The following is a 25699-nucleotide window of genomic DNA, read 5'->3' as shown; positions in this document are numbered from 1 at the left end:
TATTGCCCCCAACAATCTGAGTCTTCATTTTACCAACCTCGTAAGGATGGAAGACTGACTCAACCTTGAGCCTGTGAGATTTGAACTGTCAAATTGCAGGCAGCCATCAGTCAGCACAAGTAGCCTGCAATACTGCATTCTAACTAGTGCGCCACCATTATGAAATCCCAAGATGCAAGCTAAATTAGAAAGTTGTGAGTCGATATTGGATTTGCTGAGGACAACTGGAATAGTGATCACAGAGGAAGACAATGGCAAACCACTTTTGCATTGTGCCAAGAAAGCTTTATGAACATGTCCCTTCTTTCCTAGAAGACAAGATCTGTTCAAGGGAGTCCTGAAAAATGCAGTATGAATTGGCTTTAATTTGTCACATGACAAAAGGCTTGTTTTTGTAGCTGTTCAGTTACATTTGGCTATCTTAAGTAGAAAAGAACATTAGAATAAGTCTAGAATAGCAGTTACTTCCAAATGACCAAATCATTGAAAAGAAACTGATGGAAATAAGCCAAGCTAAAGATCTGTTAAGATGATAAAAATCAGCTGGTACAAAATCAGATTTTCAGAACAGGAAATTAAAGACTTCTTAGATATCAAAGAATTAACAGTAGAAAAGGAGTAATTTTTCCTCCAAGAAGAATAAGTTGTTATTTTATACATATAATTTGATGTAGAACATTCCAACATGTCTTACTCTATGAAGTAAGCATGCATGCTCAGATGGAAGCAATGGTACCCAGTTGCACCAATATGTTTTTGGCACAATGTAACAATCAAAGAACCATCTACATTTCTGATATGCTACAAAATAAGTAAGAGTGAGCCGACGTGCTTATACAGCAACAAAACGCATACTTGTTCATTGAGGAACATTGTACAACGTAACTAAAGGCAATCTAAGTAGACACCGTTTATATGGTGAGCCTGTAATCTACAACAGCTCCCAAGATACATTAGCTGCATTTTCAGTATTTGCCAAGTATAAATCCACATACCATTACTTCCCATAATAAAACTGTTAGTTGAAATATTGTACAGATGATGAAAAACCACAATGAGAAAAGGCCAAAAAAAGAGCAATTGAGAGTCAAGGCATACATTTAAATTGGCTGAGCTACAGAAATAAACCACATGAGTTGAAGAAGAAAAAACATCACCAGCCCAGGTTCTTAATGAGAAGATTTGACATGTAATCTTTTAACCGCAAGTAGATAGACACAAACACTAGCACACACAATGGAGATGAAATAAGAGGCAATATAATGAATTCAAGATCCAAGCATTAAGATATTGCAATAGGGGAGCAAAGTTGAAAGGGCTCAATCATGTGGATGTGGAAACCAGTGATGGTAAATGAGGTGGTAGGAAAATTGCAAGTTATATGTAGTGTAGTCAGAGAAAAGAAAATAACACAAACATATTGTTTTAAACTGAAAAGGCTATTCAACTAAAGGCTACTTCTAGGCAATCCTAAACATTGAAGATGGGTGGCTTAAATTCAGATAAAAACAAAAAAAAATACACATATTGATGTAAAACAAGATGGGAAACTATGGCCCCTTTTTGACCTGTGGACTTCAACTCCCAGAATTCCTGAGCCAACCATGCTAGCTCAGGAATTCTGGGAGTTGAAATCTACAGGTTGTAAAGGGGCCATAATTGTTCACCCTTGATTTAAAAGAAATACATCCAATTCACCATGAAACCATATACTAAAAACAAAACAAAACAAAACCAGGACTAGATAAAATGAATAGCACTTACCATGACTAGCAATCTACACTCCAATTTAATGAACAAACCATTGAATGCCCCACATAAAGAAATGTGCTCTTTAGATGTACTGAACAGTTCAAGGGACCCATAATAAGACAAGAATACTGAATGAAAGTGAATTTCATGACTTGTGAGAAGGGTATGCACTCATCTGACATAGGATTGGTCTCAAGTTCTCTTCAAGCAGATCAAATAATGTCTCAGAAATTGTTAGTCATTAAAGAAGGCCAAAGAAGGATCACTTACCTATATAAGAAGACACATGTCAATTATCCTTTGAACTACTCTTTGGTAAGCTACACAAGAGAAACTAATCTCATTTTTCTACAATGATCTGCAACTACATAATGCCAATCATACAGGGCCCTCTAGGAAAATCAAAATGGTACAAGGATGCTTGGATCATGATTATGCTGTCAGTCAGTCCTACAGTGTGGGGTGTGGGAAAGCAGTTACATGTATGCAATGGCATATTTGCATTTGCCCTAAAAGGTGCCAAAGTCAGTAAAGCTACTTTTCTTTTAAAAGAGGGTCCCCCAACCATGACAACTTTAAGATGTGTGGACTTCAACTCCCAGGATTCCCCAGCCAGCAAGTTGCCAAGCAGGGAAACTCTGACTTAGAACCTATGCCATGTGTCCACTTCCTTTGGCATATTTGTCCAATTAGGCATCAATACAAGATCTTGTTTGCCTTCTGCTATTCGTATTCTTCCTTCTCCCACCAAAAATCCACACACTTTGCACAGCTTCCCTGCTTTATCTTTGTTTACAGTAACCAGGGAGTTGCTTTTAATCGGAATCCATCAAGCCAACTTTAAATCCCTATTTTCAGACCTCAACCTCTGGATGGCATGAAGCAATTATTAAGATTATCAGTATGATCTTTATTCTTCTCTGCTTTAACCTGTATGCAGAAGGAGGAATGCCGGTTGTCCCGATCCCTTAAACTGTTTTCACAGGATCTGGAGTACCAAATCTCTAAAGCAAGGGGCCCCCAACTCCAATCACAAGTCCATGGACCAGCACCAAGCGGCAGTATGCCAGAAACCAGGCCATGCAAATAAGCAAACTCTCATCCACGGGATGCAGGTAGCACAAAAAATCACGCTCCCTCCAGTCCATGAAGAAACCTCTCTCCACGGAACCGGTCCCTGGTATTGGGGCCCCCACTACTGTAGGATTCCTTTGATGAAACAGCAGTGCATATATTGTGTACCTGGAACAAAGCGGGGGGGGGATGGGGCTGAACTCAGCTGCCAAGGAGAATATCATGGGAAAGAACAGCAGAGAGGTGATACTAGATTGGTATAAATGCTCCATGTGGAAAAGCTCTATTTTTCCTGGAAAATATAGCAAAAAACTAAATGCTTCTTAAGCCTAAAAGAATGTGTACGTCCCCTCCCTCCTTAGCACACTAGCAAATATTCTGAAACTCCCATGGGGGTACACTTCACGTGGATCCAGTTAACCATTCGTGTGTACATTAAGCAGCTTAATTTTTTTTTTACATTCTTGGCAAACGGCTCAACCACCGTTGTATTCATGTCGCTGGCAACCAGATCAGTCATAAAAGTGATTACTGACTTTTCTGCGCACAAGAAAAAATGTCAGTAAGATTTTTATCTGATGCATAGTTTGAAAAACTAGAGTTCCACAGGCAGATTGTTAAATATCAGCCCATTTGATACTCCTTCAAAAACCCACAGAGCTGTTGTAATAAACCTGCCCATCTGCCAGTGAAAATGAATTTAAAGATGCTGGGGCTCATAATATATATCTCACCTGGATATAACAGTAGCTGTGAATCCTCTTAAAGAGTAATTTTGCTGGCAACTCTATTAGGTCAACCTTCCATTATGGTATTAAATCTGAAGGTTCTATGGGCTTGGCACTTTCATATCCTGCTATAACTCCCTGGTTTTCACTTTGCAATAAATGAGACTTATTACTGATCCTTGACAAAGACTGAATACATTGCTACTGGCCACATAATTTAATTCAACTTCTGCTGGTCTGGTTTGGCAGGAAGGAAGTCTGCAATCGATCAGCTTCTTCTGCACCAGTTGTAGACACCCTTTTCCAACTGGAACTAGTATAAAGACTCTTCGTGGGACAGAGGGCATGAAAAAAACTACAGCAGCCAAAAAGCCATATGGAAAGTAATCCATGTAAAACAAATGTGGCTGTAGAAAAGGATTTGCTTCTCTATCCCAGTTCTCTCTGGAGGCTTTTTAAAAGGGAAAGGATGAAATGTACTACTGTATAGTAGTGGGTTTTAATATGCATTCCTCCCTGTAAGTGTTTTTTTCCAGTGAGACCAGGGCAACCTGGTCTACCCAATTATGGGGTGGAGCATAATGCTTCCGCTTTTGCCTTTCAGCCCCAATCCAGCAGCCTTTGCAGGCAGTTGTTTTCGCAACAAACTACTATTTTTGTGTTGAAAGATTAAAAACTTTAATCTCTCCCTGGTATAGCCAACAAAGCAAGGAGAGCCCATGGCTTGGCGGTTAATATATCTACCTAATATGTAAGTAGCCCGGGTTTGAATCCCTGAAGGGTATAGCTAGCTGATGAGAGCTAAATAGCTTGAAATAGATCTATACTAGTCTCCCTTTATTTCTTTGTTGGTAAATATAAATTCAACATTCCTCCCTATAGATTTGCTGCCCATTGCATTTGCTTGCTAATCTGGTATCTAAGACATGGCATTCCTACCCAGCCCAATGAACCATGGAACAAGCTGCTTGATTGATGGGAGAAGAACCACTTGTTTCTGTCTCTCTCTCAGACCTGCATCTTCTCCTGGGCTTAAGCCTTTGTCTTAGTCACTACATAAGAAAGAGGAAAGAGCAGCAAATCATAGGAAATGAAATTAGAAGGAGCTTCCAGAAATAAAGATGGAAGAGAAATTTTGCTGAACAGAATCTTTAGGAAAATATTCCACTAAATATGTGGATCTTGGAAAGCACATATAAGCTGAAATCTACACTCAGAAGTTTCCAAAATATTTGAAAATTTAAAACATGCATTCAGGGAAAGTATACATGAAAACACAGCACTCTGCCAATAACTTGGTGTTGATTCTTAGCAACACAGATTTTCATCATGTATATATATATTCCTAACTTGGTCCTTTAGGTCTTCCAATCACCACTGTAACCAATCCATCTTCTTTTCTTCCACCTTTTCCAGCATTGCAAACTTCTGTAGAGAACAAGGCATAATATGTCCAAAGTAGGATAATTTCAGCCTGGTTATTTGTGCCTTGAGTGCAAACTCTGAGTTGACTTTTTCAATGATCGATTTCTTTGTTTTTCTTGGCTATCCAAGATATTCTCAGGAATCTTCTTCAATACCAAATTTCAAAAATGCCAGCCCTCTTTCTATCCTATCTTCAAAGTCCAAAAATTGGAAAAGCAATGTATTTTCATATAGAAAAAACTGGTTAACAAAATACCCACATTAGGACAAGTATAGACAAAAATGTGAATTTCCAACAATAAAATTGGTATGTACATCAGAGCATCAATATCAATACTGATGCAAGCTTTTTCTGCCAATTTTGCAAACTAGACTGGAGGTCAGTAAGTTAAGAAATTAGGGAAACCAACATGAACAGAATTATCCTTTCTTACTAAGAATTAGGTCTAGACATTCACAGATTATATCTATCTCATCAATGTTTGTACAACACAAAGACAACCCTATCATTAGTAAAACAGCTGTCTCAAGAGACAGATATTAAGCTGAGAAGTAGGGTACAATGTCACCTGTTCTGCACTGTACCCTAAGTGTTGTCTCTATAGTAGAATTGGGATACTATTCAATTCCAATATGATGGGGTTTTTGTATATACAGTATATTTGGGTTGTGTTTGGTTGTTGTTGTTGTTTTTTGCCATATTGACCAGACTATAGAGGACACCAGTTTGTTTATTCATCAAATTTTTTTTAAACAAAGTTTTATTGGTTTTTTAAAAAAATAACAAGGAAAAGGGATGGTGGAATAAGTTACAAATTTTGGCAGTTACAATATGTAGGAAGTGTTCCCTCCCCCCATACTCATAATTTTCATTTATACATATAGTTTATTACTACATAATAATATTTTGTCAGCATATAAACTTTTATCTTCAAATATTTTCAATCAATTTGTGTCAAGCAGATTTTCTTGCTCATTTTTGTGATCTGAGTTTTCTTGGTATTGCCCCTTCTCCCCCCGCCAGCAGAGCTCCGGCCCCTCCCGTGTCCTGTGAATCTAGTATAGGATCATCAAATTTATCTAGGAGTTCTTTATTTTTTTCCATAAAGGCCTGGGCCTCTGTGGTTGTGTTGATTCTAACTCTTGTATCCTCCCAGAATATTAGCATGCCCTCAGGCATCAACCATCTGAACCACACCCCTTTCTGGTATAACTTCTTCGCTAGTTGCGAATAGTTTTTTCTTTTCTCTCTCACTTTTTTAGGGATCTGCTTCAAGATGGTTATTTCTCTATCCTGGTATTTTAAGGCTTGCCCCCTTTGCGCACTCAGAATCTCATCTCTTGTAGTCTTTCTGAGAAATTTGATATGTACCTCCCTTGGAACATTATGTGTTCTAGCATATGCTGAATTTACTCTATTCATCAAATTTTTATAGCCGTCAATGTTATGAATGTGACTCTGGATCAAGATCAGGGCTAATGTCACCTCAGGAGCGTGCTCACATTTGCAAACTGGTAGCAAATGGTAAGTTGATTTCACCCCTGGTTTGGAGGTCCATATAACTCTAAAATGACTGAACAGGGATTTGAACCTGAATTTCTTTACTCAATATTCAATGTTTCCTGTGTCGTGTACTGGCTTCAGAGCAAGTTACCACAATATTAATAAAAGGATAGGTTGGAAGAGAGAAGAGGAGAATGACGTAGAACTGAAATGCTATGAATTTTTACATAGCACAAACCCCATTGTATGCAGTGGCATGTACCCTTAAGTAAACATGTGCCGATACAAGAAAAATCATAGGAAAGAAGAAATGGATCAACCCAGAGTAATTTAAGGTCACTTGGCAGCAGGGGCGGGTTCCTGCCAGTTCTAACCTCTTCTATAGAAGAGGTTCCACAAATCTACAGTGCCGTTTAGAACTGGTTCCAGCAGCCTCCTCCCGCCCGTCCACACATCATCAAGATGAAGAGCGAGAGGAGGAATTCTAGGAGTTGAAGTCCACAAGTCTAAAAGCTGTCAAGTTTGAACACCCCTGGGGTTTTTCTTCTAAAGGGTTAGGGGTGCAAGGGTCTTGTAACTTAACAGCTCTAAGACTTGTACACTTCAATGCCAGAGTTCCTGAGCCAACATGACTGGAGGAGGAATTCTGGAAGTTGAAGTCCACAGTCTTAAAGCTGTCAAGTTTGAATACCTCTGGTTTTTTTTCTAAAGGGTTAGGGGAGCAAGGGTCTTGTAACTTGACAGCTTTAAGACTTGTGTGCTTCAAATGCCAGAGTTTCTGAGCCAACATTTTGGTTGTTAAGCAAGAGCATTGTTAAGTGAGTTTCACCACATTTTACAAGTTGGCCACACCACCCAGTCACATGACTGCCAAGTCACTCCCATCCGGTCACCTGGCTGGCAAGCCACTCCCACCCGGTCACATGGCTGGCAAGCCACTCCCACCCAGTCACATGGCCGGCAAGCCACTCCCACAAAGCAGGCCACACCTAAAGAAGAGGTTCTAAAAATTTTGAAACCCACCACTGCTTGGCAGACATCTCCACTGGATCACTTAGGAACCTAAGACTATTCACATTATAGATCTCTAGCACCATCTATCCACTACTGTGCAGATACAGTACATGCCTAAAGCAAACACAGTTTACATTGAGGGTATTCTGGGTCAAAAAATATGGCTTAATTTATACAGCAAGGGAATTGATTCCAGCTTTTATTTATACACCACACTTGTACATCTGTTTCTCCCAAAGGTTTTTTTTTTTTAAAGAGCAATTATACCTTCTTCCTTAAAAAACTAAATCACTCAACAGCCATACCACAGCTATTTAGTCATTATATTCAAAGGTCTGCCAGCTCAAGGATTTCATCCAATGGATTCTTAGATCACCCAGTACTCAGAAAAACTGTAGAGCTAGCAAATTAGAAAGCCAACCTAACCACCGTCCAATCGTTTTTGACTGACAGAGACCACCACATTTTCGAAAGCAGAAATATTTGATGTGACAAGTAAACAAAACAGAATGAAGACCTGTGGCGAAAGATAGGAAGATGAGAAATGATGTAGAGTCTCAGTATTAATGCAACTCAGAGGTGGATTGCTCCTGCTTTTACTACCGGTTTGCTTTGTGCCCGCTGCGTGCGCATGCACAATTCAATGCAAATTCACGCATGCACAGAACAGTTTACAGTGAGCTGCGCATGCGCACGTGCTACTAAACAACATGCCAGCAATGGCAGCGGCGACCAAGGAACCGGTTCGGGGATGTGGCCAGCCTGGGTCGCTGCCGGTTCTGCAACCCAGGCCTAAATTCCACTACCAGTTTGGCCGAAACAGGAGCAGCCCACCTCTGATGCGACTTCTTAAATACAGTGAATACTAAATGCAGTGAATACAGTAGAATAGGCCTACGCGGAATAATTCCGCAAGAATAGATGAGGTAATCTGTTTTAAGAAGCAGGCTGATCTTGTCTATTAAAAAAAAGCACAATTTTATAACTCTCAAATCTTCCCTTGAAGAACCTTGGAAACTTTCATTTTGGAAACTGGTAGCTAAAATAGAAACACTAGGGGTGGTGGGGTGAGGAATGCTTATGAAAACCTTCATAAAGGTATCACATGTGGAGAACAGCTCATGACAGCTGCTAGAAGTCCAACACCACCATTCACATGATTCCTGCTGCAAATCACCAATGACATATCATACAAATATATATATATATATATATATATATATATATATAGTGTCAGGCATTCCCTGAGAATATGATCTTTTTATGATTTTAGCCCTACAGCCAAGAAGGAGCATGCTCTCCTATGCTTGTGGATCTTCTTTCTGGAACGGTATCTTCTCCTCCTAGGTGTGTTTCAAGCTCAGAGGCAAGGTCTAGATGCATCTCAGAGGTTCTAGCACTGAGGGCTATATGAGGAAAAGATGAATTTGCATAGAGAAACACAGAGCCAATTAGGTGTAGCAGTGAAGGTGATCTTAGACCAGTGATGACTAACCTTTTTGTTGTTGAGTGTTGAAAGCGCATGCGTGTGTGCAACAGTGTGTGTGCAGGTGCATACACCCATAATGCATGACACACAAATACCTGTGTGACCTGCCCCCTGCGCATGCCCCCACGTGCACCGTGTTTGGGTCTAGCAGGCCTCCCTGCAGCCTCCTGGGACCAAAAATGGTCTCCTGCATGCACGGCAGAGACCCAAAAATCAGTTGGCCAGCAGGAAGTGCGCACACATGTGCAGTGGAGCTGAGCTAGGGCGACGGCTCGCGTGTCCGCAGAGAGGGATCCGCAGAGAGGGATCCGCAGAGAGGGATCCACGTGCCACCTGTGGCATGTGTGCCATAGGTTTGCCATCACGGTCTTAGACCATAGAAGGACCACTCTACGTCCTTTCTGGTTTTCTGATTTTTCCTACCCTTCATCGCAGGGCAAAATTGACTTTTGCCCTCTTGTGATATAAAGCATGAAGATGATTCAGAAAATGAAGGTTTACTGAATACCAAAGAAACCAAGCTGATCTATAAGAAAGACCAAATGATGAATAAAAAACATATGGCAAAATGAAATATTACATAGCCAGTTACACATATAAAAACTAGCAGGAAGAGCAGATAAGAACAAGACCTGGCAATAGCTAAGAGCAGGACAGTTGAAGAAAGAGACAGAGGGGCTAATTCTCGCTGCCCAAAACTAAATCTTAAGAACAAATGCATAGAAAGCCAGGATTGAGAAGACAGTAACACACAGTTAATGTTGCCTCTGCAAAGAAGCTGAAAATAATAACGGTAAAGAATCTACAGTAGTTAGCTGCGGCACAAAGATCATACAAACCGACTACAAACAACAGAATGACAAAGTTGCAACAATGGTGCATTAGAATATCTGCAAGAAATACCATTTGCCTGCAAGAAAGAACTGGGGGACGATAAAATTGATGAAGTAAGAAAAAATGAAGAAGCTAAATGCTTTGGGACTTTAGAATTGAAACAGACAAGCTTCTGCTACACAACACCCCACACTTAACAATTATTGATAAGAAAGACAAAAAAAAGTCAAGAGACTGAACATTGCAATACCTGGAGACAGTAGAAGAGAATCGAAAGAACGGCGGGGGGGGGGGGAGGATCATAAAACATAAACAGCTGCAAATAGAAATAGAACTACTGTGGCAAAATAAGCAAAGGTAGTACTAATAACTGGCACTTGAGATGCAACTCCAAAACTTCTGGAGCACCACTTGAACACTATAGGCATTGACAAAACCACCATCCATCAATTACAACAGGCAGCTTTTTTTGGAAGAGCTTACAACCTGTGACAATACATTTAATATTATTAAGCAACATCTGCCTATCCCAGATCCTTGAGAAAGACTCAATAGATGGACAAAAATGAAAAATCCAGTCCAAAAATCTTGCTGATTGTGTGATCAACCGTAATAATAATGGAAGTGACAGGGCCTGTGGCATTCTTAGTAGGTAATCACTAACTCGTATCAATCAAGTATGAATTAATTCATAAATCAGTGACATCCATTTCCACCTGTCTGCAATTTTAAACAGCACAAAATTTCACCTCTAACAACACATGCTTTGTTGGCAACATTTATTCTGTATTTTTTGCATTCAATGTTTCTTACTATACATGGTTTTGCATGGTATTTTTGAGCCAGCTGTCAACTCCAAAGTCAACAAAACAGTAAGGAAAGCCATACATATTTGGATCAGTTTATGATTCAAAGAATAATTATATTCCATTTGTCACGGTAATTCAAATTAGGTTAAAAAATGGGTGAAATTAATTTCTTCCCTGTTATTAGTTACTAGGCCCAAAGTTGGTAGTATAATAGATCTTTCAGTCCATGAATTAATTACATTTATGCTATCTATCTTTTTTCCTTCTTCAAGTCAATCTTCAGTTCTGGCAACTGCCTGGCTAAACTTCTGAGATTATTTTAAGGGGAGATTAACTTTAATCCTCCCCATCCAAACCTATATTATGACTCATTCCTTGCAACGTTTTGGAATGGGATCACCACTGTAAGATAAACTACTAAAATATGAACTTAGATTTCTTCAGTGAAATAGGGAAAAAGAGAAAAAGCTGGATACAATGAAATAATGGTGATCAAAGAACGCATCCAACACACTTTTATTCATCTAGCAAAAACAGAATTTCTACATGTCTGTGTCTGGTAGCTTTTCATTCTGAATGAAGGATATATATCCACAAGTTTTCTAGTTAGTACAACTCACGATACAGGGTTGCTGTTGTGGGGGGAAAGAAGAGGCATAATCAGTGGTTGGATTCATTTTTTTTTTACTACCGGTTCTGTGGGTGTGGCTTGGTGGGCATGGCAGGAAAAGGACACTGCAAAATCCCCATTTCCTCCCGATCAGCTGGGACTCAGGAGGCAGAGAGAAGATGGGGGCGGGGCCAGTCAGAGATGGTATTTACCGGTTCTCCAAACTACTTAAAATTTCCGCTACCTGTTCTCCAGAACTAGTCTGAACCTGCTGAATACCATCTCTGGGCATAATATTGTGTGTTAAGTAACGCACATTCCAGTGTGTTGAGCGAAATTAATTACTAAACGTTCTCCTTCAAGTCCTTTTAGAAGAAAATTAACATTGTCCCCTAAGACTTTACCCAAAACAATTAATGGACAAAAGTCTAACTTTAGAACTCAAAACAAGGGCAAACTAACATCAAAGCATTTCATCCATCAAGGGTGTTCCATTGCAGATTTTGCAGAAGCCTCATTACCATGTTGGGCTATGATGATAAGACCTGACTGCCAAATATTCTTCCACTTTGTGTTGCAAGAGGGCATTTTTTGCCCACCTAAGAAAAATTCATGTTTATAGAAAGGTTTTCCACTCCATCTCTACTGTGCAAGTTGAATTTTCCACTGGTTCTTGCCAACATTCTCTCAGAAATCTGAAAAAATGTCAAGGTACTCAAGCTTTAACATGCACTTGATGAAGAAATCTAACATTTTTCTTAATTGTGTTTTTAATAATAAACACAACCAATAAATCAATAGATGCAGTAGATTTCTAGGGATTAGGAAACATCCTCCTTTGCCAAAGTCCAAACTATATAATATCAAAACAGGCAAATTATTTTTAAAAAAACAAATTTTTATCTTTGTAAAATGTAAGTTGAGGTGCATTTTGTTCTTTTCCTATTGCCATTTACAGCAGCCATCCGTTTTACAGAGATAATTTTGAAGGTTGTTTCCTTAAAGCCAAGTTTTAGTTTTAAAATAAAAAAAAACCTGAAGTTATTTTCACAATGAATGTTAATGCATTTGGGTGCATGTTTTACCCAATGCATTTATATGTCACCATTTTTAGAAAATTTAAAAATGCACCCTATTAAGTACTTCATTCAATATTTTATGTATTTATTTACATTTAATTGTTTATTTATTTATAAAATTGAGACTTCTGAAAACTGTTTTTCACATAGCAAGACTTCTTTGGTGTCTTCAAAAGATAACTAATATTTTGTGTTATACATTTTCAAGACAAAAATAAATTTCTTAGATAAAATGTTTTAAGAAAACAACAGATATTGTCCACTGAATTTAAGGTTATATTCCATGGTTTTTCATAACAAGAAAGAAGACTGGGTTGTTTTTTTGTTTTTTTGAAGGAGAGGAGAAATAAATATACTGTGATTTTGATTGATTGATTATGTGCCATTGTTTTAGGCTCCTCACAGCCACACAGATATATTTTCTTCCTGAGAAGTAGGTCTTCATATAATGTGGCCAACCTGGATAATTTGAGTCTGGTCATTTGTGAAGTGAAAACTCTGGTGAGTCTTAGTAAGACATTTGCATAGTTGGGACTTTTAAAGAGGTCCAAGGCCTGCCTCAGACAGAGGCCTCAGGTTACCCATTGTTAAAGACAGAATCATAGAATTGCACAATGTAATTTAATTTTCTAGTTCAATCTCTTGGAGATTTTCTTGTCCAGCGGAAACCAGACCGCCTACATTAACTATGTTCACTGAAGGAGAGCCCATCGCTTTGCAAGTTACCCTTCCTTTGAATCATGCTTGACTTTATATCATTGCCTCAATCAAACTTATATTCCCAATATTTCCAACCAAATATTACCCTAGTCCAGGGGTCGACAAACTTAAACACTCAAAGAGCAATTTGAACCCATTTCCCACAGAAAAGAAAACACTGGGAGCTACAAAGTTCCTAACCGGAAGCCCCCCGTTCAATTCTGGAACTGACCGGAAGTTCAGTTCCCCCACCATAGAGTCTCCTCCTAGCGCGGCATACTTTTTCCTCTAACTGTCATAACTGAAAGCCCTATGAATTGTGGAGACAACTGGAAAACCCTCCCCTTGCCATAGAGTCTTCTCCTGGTGCACTGTGCTTCTCTCCCCCCACCACCGGAAGCTCCTCTCAAAATTGTGGTGCCGACTGGTGACGGAGCCGCAGCAGAGGGAGGAAAGAGCCACATGTGGCTCCAGAGCCGCAGTTTGCTGACCCCTGCCCTAGTCTGATTCTGCTTAGCTTTTTAGTATTTTTCAAAGGGAAAAGGTATGGGAATACAAATTTTGGCAGTTGCAAAGTGTGGTAGGCGCCCCCTCCCTCCAAACTCATAGTATACATCTGGGTAAAAGTCATTAATACATAGTCATATATAATCAGCATATTAATTATATTGGTACTTTCAATCAATTTAATACATAGTAGTATATAGTCCACTTGTTAATTCCATTAATACTTTCGGTCACTTTATGTCAAAGAGATTTTCTTATTCATTTTTGTGATCTGAGCTTTCTTGGTATTGCCCCATCTCCCCCCGCTGGCAGAGCTCCGGCCCCACCCGTGTCCTGCATATCCGTTGTAGGATCTTCTGTTTTTTCTAGGTGTATTTTGTTTTTTTCCATAAAGGCTTGTGCCTCTATGGGTGTATTAATTCTAATTCTTGTCTCCTCCCAGAATATTAACATACCTTCAGGCATCAACCATCTGAACCACACCCCCTTCTGGTATAATTTATTCGCTAATTGCGAATAATTTTTCCTTTTTTCCCTAACTTTCTTGGGGATCTGCTTCAAGATAGTTATTTCCCTATCATGGTATGTCAGGGCTTGCCCCCTTTGTACACCCAGAATTTCGTCTCTTGTGCTTTTTCTAAGGAATTTAATATGTACTTCCCTGGGTACATTGTGTGTTCTGGCATAGGCTGAATTCACTCTATCTATCTCCCATTCCATCTGTTGTTTTTCTTTGTGGGTATATTCAGCCAAAATGTTTATCATGATGTCCCTTATGTTTTCATCATCTGCTTCCATCACATTTTGAAATCTAAGATAAAAGGACATTCTCTCAAATTCTGTTTTCATTTGTTGGGTATCAAGTTCTTTGTTTCCCTTCTGCACCGCCTCCACCCCCTCCCTCATCTCCGCCACCCCACCCTCCATAAGGTCCAGTCTCTGTTCTGCTTAGCTTTTTGATTAGACCAGGCTGGCTTTACGCAGTCTGGGATCACTCTAAAGTCATTGCCATCAGCAAAGTCATAAGTTTGAAACAAAGATGTAGGTTAGGATTTTAAGAACCCATCAAAACAAATTTTGAAAATATTTATCTATTTAAAAAAACCTTCATTATTTCCAAATTTCAAATAGCTTCTCATGTGCCCAGCTTTGATGCCAAGGCTTTTATGTGCTGTACAGCTAATGAAAAAACCATGATGTGGTTGAACAAAGGACAGTGGCGTTACTTCTTTCTCTCCTATCTTTTTTTTAAAGCATGAAAATAAAATAAAGAATGTACATTATAGAGAAGAATAATTGCAATTTTGGAACAATATTTAAAGCTGGAAAAAGATTAATCTAAAGCTGGTTAAAGGAGTCTTTGTTTGCTCTATAGTATAGTCAATAAACTCAAAAGTCATGGAAATTGCAATAAAGGACATGAATGGAGTATAGAAATAAAGTAAATAGTAGCAGAAGCAGCAGAAAATTTCCATTTTCCATAATAAGAATCCAATGTAACTTTAAGACCCTTTCAATATTTTGCTCCTGGCTTCAGTAACAACATTGTTTGGCAGACTTATCCAAACTACTGTTGTTTTCGTTTCCTTTTCACAAAGTCTTAGTAAACCCATTCACTAAGATTAGTAGTTGAATGTTTCAATCAAAAATCTCTTCTCTTGTTCCCCTCTTCAAGCTCTTGAATGGTTCTTATTCAAAGATTGCCCAACCGTACATCCTTCCAAATTCTAGTGAAGGTTCAGAAGTAGGATTCGAGCTGGTTGGCAGAAATGCTACTCCATTTTGGACAGATTTGGAAGGTCCCTGAATGAGGTTACTCCAGAAGATGACCTTTTCTGATCTTTACTGTATAATTTTTCATAGGGCAGTTTGTTAAACTTAACAGATTTCGCTAGGATTTGCCTTCTTAAAGTCTTGCAAAGAGCACAAGGATTAAAGATCATGTAATTATGTAATAAAGGTAAAGGTTCCCCCTCGCACATATGTGCTAGTCGTTCCTGATTCTAGGGGGCGGTGCTCATCTCCATTTCAAAGCCGAAGAGCCAGCGCTGTCCGAAGATGTCTCCATGGTCATGTGGCTGGCATGACTAAACGCCAAAGGAGCATGAACGCTGATCCAAAGGTGGTCCCTATTTTTCTACTTGCATATTTACATGCTTTCAAACTGCTAGGATGGCAGAAGCTGGGACAAGTAACGGGAGCTCACTCTGTTAAATGGTGCTAGGGATTCAAACTGCTGAACTGCCGACCATCTGATAGACAAGCTCAGCATCTTAGCCACTGAGCCACCGCATCCAACATATGTGTGCGGGGAACCTTTACCTTTACCTAATTATGTAATATTGTCTGGAAAGCCAAGTTAAGCAGCAGTTAAGACACCAGGCTAGAAATCAGAAGACTGTGAGTTCTAGTCCCACCTTAAGCACAAAACCAGCTGGATGACCTGGACTTAGTCATTCTCTCTCAGCCTTAGAAAGGACGCAGGAGCAAACTATTTCCAAAATCTTGCCAAGAAAATTGCAAGCACTAATCTAGCCAGTTGCCAAGAGCTAATATCAGTGTCACTCGCTTGCAGGAGTTTCTTCTCCTTTCTTCCTCTTTTTCTGAGTTTAGCCATCTCTTAAAACAAGCAGAGTGAAAGATACAGAGGTGACACAGAGCGAATCCATAGCTCTCTACCTATCCCCTACTGCTCCCTTGTGGTCACTAGGTCATGAAGTGCTGAACAGTCTTGTGCCACTGGAATTAGGCCTCTAACAGAGTGGGCATGATTCAGAGTCATAATCTAATTTTATGTTGCTTTTCCCTGATTTTCTCAGTATGGCTTACAGTTCTTGGATTTCCTGATCCTCCTTAGCTTTCCAAGATCAAACAAGATAGGCCAGGGTAGCAGAGGTGGTATTCAGCAGGTTCTGACCAGTTCTGGAGAACCGGTAGCGGAAATTTTGAGTAGTTTGGAGAACTGGTAAATACCACCTCTGACTGGCCCTGCCTCCATCTATTCTCTGCCTTCCGAATCCCAGATGATCGGGAGGGAATGGGGATTTTGCAGTAACCTTCCCCTGGATTGGGGAGGGAATGGAGATTTTACAGTATCCTTCCCCTGCCATGCCCACCAAGCCATGCCCACCAAGCCATGCCATGCCATGCCACACCCACCAAGAACCAATAGTAAAAAAAAAATTGAATCCCACCACTGCAGGGTAGTGTTTTTCACACTTGGAACTTTAAGATGAGTATCCCAAAGGTGTTTTTTCAAGAGGCAACTGGACTTCCTGGTGTTTCTTTGAAGACGTTTCACTTCCCATCCAAGAAGCTTCTTTAGCTCTGGATGAGAAGCAAAACATTTTTAAAGCAAAACCAGAAAGTCTAGTTGCCTCTTGAAAAAATACCTTTGGGACAGCCATGACTTGGATGACTGGGAATCCCCATAAACATTTAAGATGAGTATATTTTTCAACTCACAACATTTCCCAGCCAGCATAAAGTCCACGTGTCTTAAAGTGGCCCAAGTTTGAGAAACACTGGATTGGGGCTGCCACTAATAAAAGGACATTCCAATAGTCAAGATGTTTTATTTTTCCTTTTTTTAAGAAACAGTAATTGCAACGAAAATAATAATTGCAATAGTTATGGAAACGGCTATGGAAGGAATGTTATTAGAGAATTCTCTTTTCCTTACATGTCAATGCATGCCAGTATTTGGAACTTTTGCACCATCCAAAAATAAAGTATGCTGTATTTGTTTTTCCTGAAAATTATTTCATTCATAAATTTTAATAGGGCAATTATTCATTAAAGGAATGTTTCATTACAACAGTTGGCCAAACTTTCACATTTTTCGGAAAGAAAGAAAATGGACAATTTTTAAAAGAAAAAAAATGGCCAGGGATTTAATCCCTTTCTCAAAACGACAGGTAGTTCTCGAATTACAACCACAATTGAGACTGCAATTATGGTCATAAGTTGTGACCATCACTCAATGGGTCATTACATGGCCAAGACTAATTTTGTGACCCTTTTGCAGTGGTGGTTAAGTGAGCCCATTGTGAACACTGATTTTTGGCAAATACATTGTAAATCATGGTCATAGGATGCCATTAGTAGCCATACATGCAGGCCAGTTGCCAAGCACATAAAATGTGGACATGTGACCAGAACTTTGAATCTGGGCTTATAAATACCTTTATTTGGGGGCAGGGGGTGACTGTCATAACTTTGAACAGTCTCTGAGTCGTAAGTTGAGGACTACCTGTATTTCATTCATTAACATTTCCTTCAAGCAAATCAAGGACAGATATTCAATAAGGGATGTTTCTCGACCTAGGTAAAAGTCTGTAGAGATTCTCAGTCATTCAGGTCATGGTTGTCCCAAAGGTGCTTTTTCAGGAGGCAACTGGACTTTGTTTTTTTAATCTTTGAAGATGTCTCACTTCTCATCCAAGAAGCTTCTTCAGCTCTGACAGGATAGTGGGGGTGGAAGGATTTATACACTTTGCAGACAGTTGGCCATTTACATCCTTTTAGAGGGTCATTGAAGTGCTTGGAGGTTTATCTGTCTCCTCAGGGTTACCTGAATGGTGCTCCTGGTTTCCTGTAGTGTGCAATTTTTCCTCTGGATATCCATTCCTACTCTCACACCATGCAAAGGGTGTTCAGATTACCAGCTGCCTGCAAGGAATATAAATCCTTCTGTTCTCCACTAGCCGGTCAGAGCTGAAGAAGCTTTTTGGATGAGAAGTGAAACATCTTCAAAGAGAAACCAAGAAAGTCCAGTTGCCTCTTGAAAAAGCACCTTGGGTCAACCTAGGTAACTTTAGTATCTGTGGACTTCAGCTCTCAGAATTCCCACACCGCCTGGGGAATTTGGGGAGCTGAAATCCACACTGGTCGGTTGCAACTTTCCTCACCATCTTAAAATTGCCGAGGTTGACAAATGATGGTCTACTGCAGCTTTCCTCGCCAGCTGCCTTCCAGAGATGCATTTCTTAATATCATATTGGGAATGATGCTTAGCCAGGCTAACTGGGAACGATGAGATCTGTAAGATCTGTGAAAAATGAAAGGGAGCAGCTCCACAGGAAACTGGCAGAACCAACTGAATCTACAAATTTACTGAAACAGAGCTCAGCAAAGAGCATATTTTTGGTCACCTCTCCCAGGCATATCGGTGTGCCCTCCGTTGCCTATGTGCGACATCTGGAGGTGGGAGAAGGGGGAAAAGTTACTTCCAGAGTTGTTAGTTGTGTCTGACCCATCATGACCTCATGGACAACATTCCTCTAGGCCTTCCTGTCCTCTATCATCCTCTGGAGTCCATTTAAGCTCACGCCTACTGCTTCAGTGACTCCATCCAGACACTTCATTCTCTGCCGTCCCATTCTTCTTTTGCCCTCAATCTTTCCCAGCATTAGGCTCTTCTCCAGTGAGTCCTTCCTTCTCATTAGGTGGCCAAAGTATTTGAGTTTCATCTTCAAGATCTGGCCTTCTAAAGAGCAGCCAGGGTTGATCTCCTCTAGGACTGACCGGTTTGATCGCCTTGCAGTCCAAGGGACTTGCAGGAGTCTCCTCCAGAACCATAGTTCAAAAGTCTCAATTCTTTGGCGCTCAGCCTTTCTTATGGTCCAACTTTCACAGCCATCTATTGCAACTGGGAACACCATAGCCTTGACTATACGCACTTTTGTTGGCAGGGTGATGTCTCTGATTTTTAGGATGCTGTCTAGATTTGCCATAGCTTTAGATACTTCTGGAGTGGAGTATCTAAAGCTGTGCTTGCACCATCTAATTTGCAGGTGGTCGATGAGTTAGAGAGGGTGGGATGTGGGCATAGTCCTTTGGAAACAGCTAGTAGGCACAGTAGGGACTGTGTGGGTTTGCCTTAATAGAGTTTAATTCTGAGTGGACAAGTAGAGGTAGTCTTCAGGTTACAACCGCAATTGAGCCCAGCATTTATGTAGCTGAACAAAACATTCGTTAAGTGAATTTTGCCTCATTTGACCACTTTTCTTGCCACCCTTGTTAAGCGAATCATTGCATTGGTTAAGGTAGTAACACGGTTGTTAAGTGAATCCAGATGCCCCATCAACTTTGCTGGTCAGGAGGCGGCAAAAGCTGAACACGCGACCCCAGGGCACTGCGGCCGTCCTAAATACGAACCAGTTGCCAAACGTATGGTAGTTACTGTTCAAAGTTACAACAACACTGAAAATAGTGACTTAGGATCATTTTTCACACTTGTGACCATTGCAGCATCCCAACAGTAAGATGATTTATATTCAGTTGCTTGACAGCTGACTCCTATTTATGACAGTTGCAATGTTCAGGAGTCACTTTGCGACCTCCTGACCAACAAAGTCAATGGGGAAGCCAGATTCACTTAACAACTGTGTTACTAATTTAACGACGGCAATGATTCACTTATCCAATGTGGCAAGAAAACTTGCAAAAGGGGACAAATTCATTTAACAAATTTTACACTGAACAACATAAATTTTGGGCTCAATTGTGGTCGTACGTTGAGGACTACTTGTACAGGTAATCTTTGGATTATGACTGTAATAGAGCCTTCCCAATCCCATTGTAAATTGTTAACAGTAAAAAAAATAGGGTCAGTCATGATTTTACAGCATTTTTTGCAGCAGTCGTTAAGCAAATGCAACTGGCATTAAGCAAACCAATAGACCATAATGGGCACAGTCGTTGCCGAAAACCATAAGTTATTACCAGTTTTGGGTAAGGCTGTTGTGTTATAAAATTTGGTCGCATTACTACAGAATGCAACACACAGCCATAAATGTAGCCATGTTTTTTTTATATATAAAAAAAATTTATTGGTTTTTACAAATATTTTGAGGAAAAGGGTACATAAGTATGGAGAAAAATTTTGACAGCTACATCATACGGAAGGTGGTGCTTCTCCGGGATCTTACATCTCTCTCTTATTTTATACATATCAAAATATCATTATTGCATACATATTAGCAGTTTAGATTTCAAATTCTTTAACATCTTCAATCATTTACTTCACATCACTTCTAACCATTTCATTGTATTAACAATTGCAATGTACTTTTAATTCATTTCTGTGACCTGAGCCTCATTGTTGCCTCCTCTCCCCTGTCTGTTGGCAGAGCCATGGCCCCTCCCTCTTTCATATCTTGCGCACTGTCTCCTGTTCCATAAATGTAGCCATGTTGCTGAGAGCCCAAAGTGCAGTCATGTGATTGCGGGAGAGGGGGCGTCCATTGAAACTTCAGATCCAGGTCATAACTTCAGATCCAGGTCTTTAGGTAGGTCATAACTTCAAATGGATGCTAAGCAACCAGTTGTAAGTTGAGGATTACCTATAACAGGGGTGTCAAAAGTCGATTTCATTGAGGGCCCCATCAGAGTTGTGTTTGACCTCGGGTGGGCGAGGTTGTGTGGCCAGGATAGGCATGACTAGGGTGGGTGTGGCCAGCTCGACATCACTCGTGTTGGGGGTGCCTGAAGTGGCCTGGGTTTTCGGCTGTGACGGCCTCCTGCAACCCTCTGCCGGTGAAAACAGATGTCAGGAGGGCCGCACGTGGTCCTCCCCAGCTCCATTTTCACTGGCAGAGGCACCGTGGGCCAGTCCTTTGCTGTTTGCAGGCAGCCCCATGGGCCAGATCTAACCACCTCACAGGCCGGAGCCCATGGGCCTTTAGTTTGACACCGCTGACCTATAACAAGTTCATTTGGAACTGATTTGGAACTGAACAGAATAGAGCCAGCAATTATTTTATCCTTCAATATCTTGTGACTGTTTCCATATAACAGCAAAGACCAAAAAAGAAAAAATGCCCTGGTCATCCAATTGGCTTTGTCCACCTTATTCTCTGATCTGTGCATCCAATTGTTGTAACTGGGTTAACGGAGCAAAGCTGAGGTTCAGCACGAGACTTTGGACAAAGACCAAACATATACAGATCGAAGAATAATGTGAAGAAATATATATATGCTCGGAGAACCAATAAATGCTCTTTGAGTGAGTTGCAGGTGTTTTAACTGGAGAGTCTCTGGACAGGACATTCCATATTATGTTAGGGTATTCCAGCAGCCACTCTCTGAAAGCCACTGTCCTGCAATGTTTTTTTCCCAAAAGAAACAGAAAAGCTGAAAAAAAATGCAGTGGGAACTCTTCAGGAGTTGCCACACCTACCTTTATGATCTAAGGCATTTTGCTGGAAACAACCACAGTTGTATTGACACAATTTATGCCTGATGAAAGATACTTTGCGGTGCATTTTTTTAACTGCCATGAAATAGCTGATATTCAAAACCTGGGAGAGGAGAAACCTTTGAGTAAGGCCCATTTGTTTTTGTTTCAACTTTCCAACCTGACATCATGAACTTACTGTATTTTCTCAAGTTTATGTTTCCTTGATTCTAAAGGGATTTGCTTCCAAGCATTCTGTCTTGCTTAGGATTTAGCCCTTACCTTAACAATCCTATCATATTGTGGCAACGAACTGGCCCTGTGGGCAAATATGCAGTAGGAATTCCTATACTTTACTCCCAGCTCAACTTGTATGGGCATATACAGCTACTTACCTTTCTTCCCTCCCTGCAAGAGAAAAGTACATGCCTTTTTTAACTACACAGATCAAAAGGATCAAAAATAAAAGCAAAAAACAAGTGGAAGGTGGGGAACATTCTTTTCTTATACATATAACTTTATTTTAAAAAAACTAGCAAGAACTAATATTTAAAATACAGAAAAAAGAGAGGAAAAGAAAGGAAAAGAAAGGAAAAGACAAAGTCAAAAGGGGAAGGGAGGGAGGGAGGGAGGGAGGGAGGGAGGGAGGGAGGGAGGGAGGAAGGAAGGAAGGAAGGAAAAAGACTTTTGATTTTCTTTACAACAGTTATAAATTAACTTCTTACTCATGATTACAATATGACTTTTTCTACAATCTATTTTTTTAGTCATTAAAACCATATGTCACAATTTAATTCCCTCCTCCCTGTTTCACACACAGTCTGTAGGGGTTTCCAGTAAGCATTAAACTTAGATCTGATCAGAGTTGTCAATCTGGCCATCTCAGCAAGTTCCACCATCTTTACTATCCATTCCTCTATCGTGGGTAGGATTAAATCTTATCTCCTTTATGCTTACAATAGTCTTGTTGCAGGAGTCATATATAAAAACAAAGTTCTGTGACTTTTCTCCAATTGGTTGATCAATCAATCCCAAAAGAAAAGCCTCTAGTTTCAGTTGTATATACCTCTTTTAAAAAAATCTTCTGAATTAATGTCTGTAATTGAATCCAAAACTTTCTAGCTCTTTTGCACATCCACCAAGCATGATAAAAGACCTTTCTTGCTGGTTACACTTCCAATACAACTTTGAAGTATCTTTACAGATTCTAAACATTTTTTTTCAATGACATATATCAATGATTACATGACTTTATTTTTTTAAAAAAAATGGATGTGGGGAACGTTCTGAGCAGGGGAAAACAGTCCAGACCCTGGAAATTCTCTCCAACAGCATGCGTGGCAAGTTCTCCCTCAGTCATTCCTCACTGTTTCATTATTATTATTTTTCCCCTCCAAATCTTATTTCCGATCACTAACCATTTCTCTTCTGGAGTTATCCTAGGCATAGTTACCGCAAATCTACCCTGCAGCATTCGGTGAGGAATGCTATCCCCGAATGGCAATCTTTGCACTGTAAACAGCTCAGAAGCTTCCTTCGGTCCTTTGGAACAGTTTGTATTTTGTGTTTGCTTTTACACTTAAGAACAACTGGGTCAGGTTTCACATCTTTGTGGGGCTGCACAGCCAAAACAGACGTGGAAGGATTACAGAGGTAGAGATCTGAGCTTTGGAGAAGTGAGAATGTGTATGTGTGGTGTGGTGTGGTGTATGTGTGTGTGAGAAGTTGTGACCCCATGTACACAAATAAACATTTGCTCCATTGCATTCCTAGGAGGTTTTCTTAAAGGGAAAAAAAAACTTTTGTGGAGAGCCATGCTCTATCAATCCACTTTTAAAAGAAAAAAGAAGACAATCCTGTCCAATCACTTTTGCCTGTTCATTCTATGGGATGCAAAAAGAAAACGAAAAAAGTCCATGCTAGCAGAATTTTGCCCCGCCAGGAAACCCAATTGGATGACAGACCCCAAAGCAGGTGGAGATAAGAGCTATGCGGGACAAGAAAGGGCGATAAGAATTGGGAAGCGCGACATTTCTCGCGCAAGGTATTCCTAGGGTGGAAGTGGCTGGCGTTGCGACTCTCTGAAGCGCCGACCCTTCAGATACACTCCTGTCCTCCTTGGCCAACAAAGCCAACTGGGGAGCATTGGAAGTGTAGTCCCACGCATCCTGGGGTGCCATGCTGAGGAATGTAACCGGGGTGGGTGGGGAGAAACGTCCCAACCCCTTCTGCAAACTACCCCAGGGGGCTCCCAAGTTCCCTCCCTCTCCATAAGGGCGCCCGCGGGCACGCCGTCGAGAGAAACGAACCGGGGACTGTACCTGGGGAGGCAGAGTGGAGCAAGGCGACGAGGAGCACCAGAAGCGTCCCGACGGTGAGCAAGCAGGTCCGCGAAACCGAAGCAGCCATGGAGCTGGTGGGCGCAAGGGACCAAAGGGGCGCCTTGAAAACTGCCAAAGGGAAGGTAGAAAGCGGTGTCCGCAGAAGGTGGCTGGGAGTTGATGCCGACGGGCCGGTGCAGAGACCGCGCTCTTCCTCCGCGCTTCCCCTCTGGTTCCCACTAGCAGAGATCAGCCTCGCCTCCGTTGCCGTCTTTGCTCGCCCCTTCTCTTCATCACTGTCCCCGCTTCTCTCCGCGGGGCTGCCTCGCCGGCCTCCTGTCTCCTCCTGCTGGCCGGTGGCGCCATTGCAGTCACCGCGATTCGAAGTAAAGTAAAAGAAACAGACGCTTCCGATCGGGTTCCGTTGGGGACAGAATCGGCTGGAGATCGATCTATGAGGTGATCACTGGGAATCTCCATCACAAAATCAACCAGAAACCAGCCGTCCAAAACAATGGCTCTGCAATGGCGGGGGGAGGTTTGCTTGCCTTTGAGACGGCAGGCGAGGAAAGTAATAGGTCTGAAGGCAAAGTTTTTAAAAATGTGAAAGACAAAATACACCGAGGGACATTATGTTCCCTTTTCCTGTTCTGTTTTCGGAATTCATTTCATTGCATTTTTATCGCTCCTCTTTTAAAGGACGACATATAAGCCCCAAACGTTTATCCATACAACAACCTTGCGAAGTAGTATGTAGGACAAGAACAGGGGTGTCCAAACTTGGCAACTTTAAGACTTGTGGACTTCAACTCCCAGAATTCCCCAGCCAGCCATGCTGGCTGGGGAATTCTGGAAGTTGAAGTCCACAAGTCTTAAAGTTGCCAAGTTTGGACACCCCTGGACAAGAAGAACCTGCTAAATTTCTAGACCAAACTAAGTTCTGCCATGGTTGCTGACTTGTTTTGTTTTCTTCTTAATGTCCTGTACCTCTGTGATTTTAGTTGTTTAGCACATTCAAATATGTAGGGTTATAGTAATTTTTACTATCACCTTTTAAGTTATAGTAAACAAAGGTTTCTACCCTGTTTCCCCAAAAATAAGACCTCCCTGGATAATAAGCCCAATCGGGCTTTTGAGCGCCTGTGCTAAAATAAGCCCTTCCCCGAAAATAAGTCCTCCCTGAAAATATTGAAACACAGCAGCAGCCCTGAGGTGACCACGCTTGCCACCTCCTGCACCTCAAAAATAATAAGACCTCCCCCAAAATAAGGCCAAGTGTTTATTTCGGGGGTCAAAAGAAAATAAGACCCTGTCTTATTTTCGGGGAAACATGGTAGGTTTGAGTTTCTTTTTAAGAATGCCTATACAAGGCTAGATTTTCCATATGTAATATAAACATACTGCTAAACCAGAAATATGCAATTTTTGATTAGCTCAGGGTCCACATCAAGTTTAACTAGAGTTTTCTTTTGGGCTCCCGAAATCTGGATGACCACTGCTAGTCCTAATGTTGATGGCACACTACGAAAAGGGGTGTGGCCAGAATTGAATTGGCAGAAGGGCTGGGAATTATTAAGGTTGAATGAATGTCTTAACTTCTCTTCTGTTTTAAAAAGACCAAATAATGTTCCCCTTACTGTTTTTAGCATCCTTCCTCAAGAAACTCACAGACTCA

The 25699-nt window shown here is 40.7% G+C and overlaps 1 protein-coding gene across 1 annotated transcript in view; it reads right to left on the bottom strand.

Moving 5' to 3' along the window:
- Nucleotides 1–24323, bottom strand: part of FNDC1 (fibronectin type III domain containing 1) — an 83160-nt gene extending 58837 nt beyond the window's left edge. The window contains exon 1 of the mRNA XM_081944512.1: nt 24025–24323. Coding sequence (XP_081800638.1) covers nt 24025–24112 — 88 coding nt within the window. The 5' untranslated portion in view covers nt 24113–24323. The remainder of the gene's footprint in view (nt 1–24024) is intronic.
- Between the last annotated feature and the right edge of the window lie 1376 nt (nt 24324–25699).

The sequence above is a fragment of the Natrix helvetica genome (assembly GCF_964273705.1).
Source record: "Natrix helvetica genome assembly, chromosome: 2".
Taxonomy (NCBI): domain Eukaryota; kingdom Metazoa; phylum Chordata; class Lepidosauria; order Squamata; family Natricidae; genus Natrix; species Natrix helvetica.
Note: the sequence above shows the minus strand (reverse complement) of the source record. Positions and strands in the feature narration are given on the sequence as shown.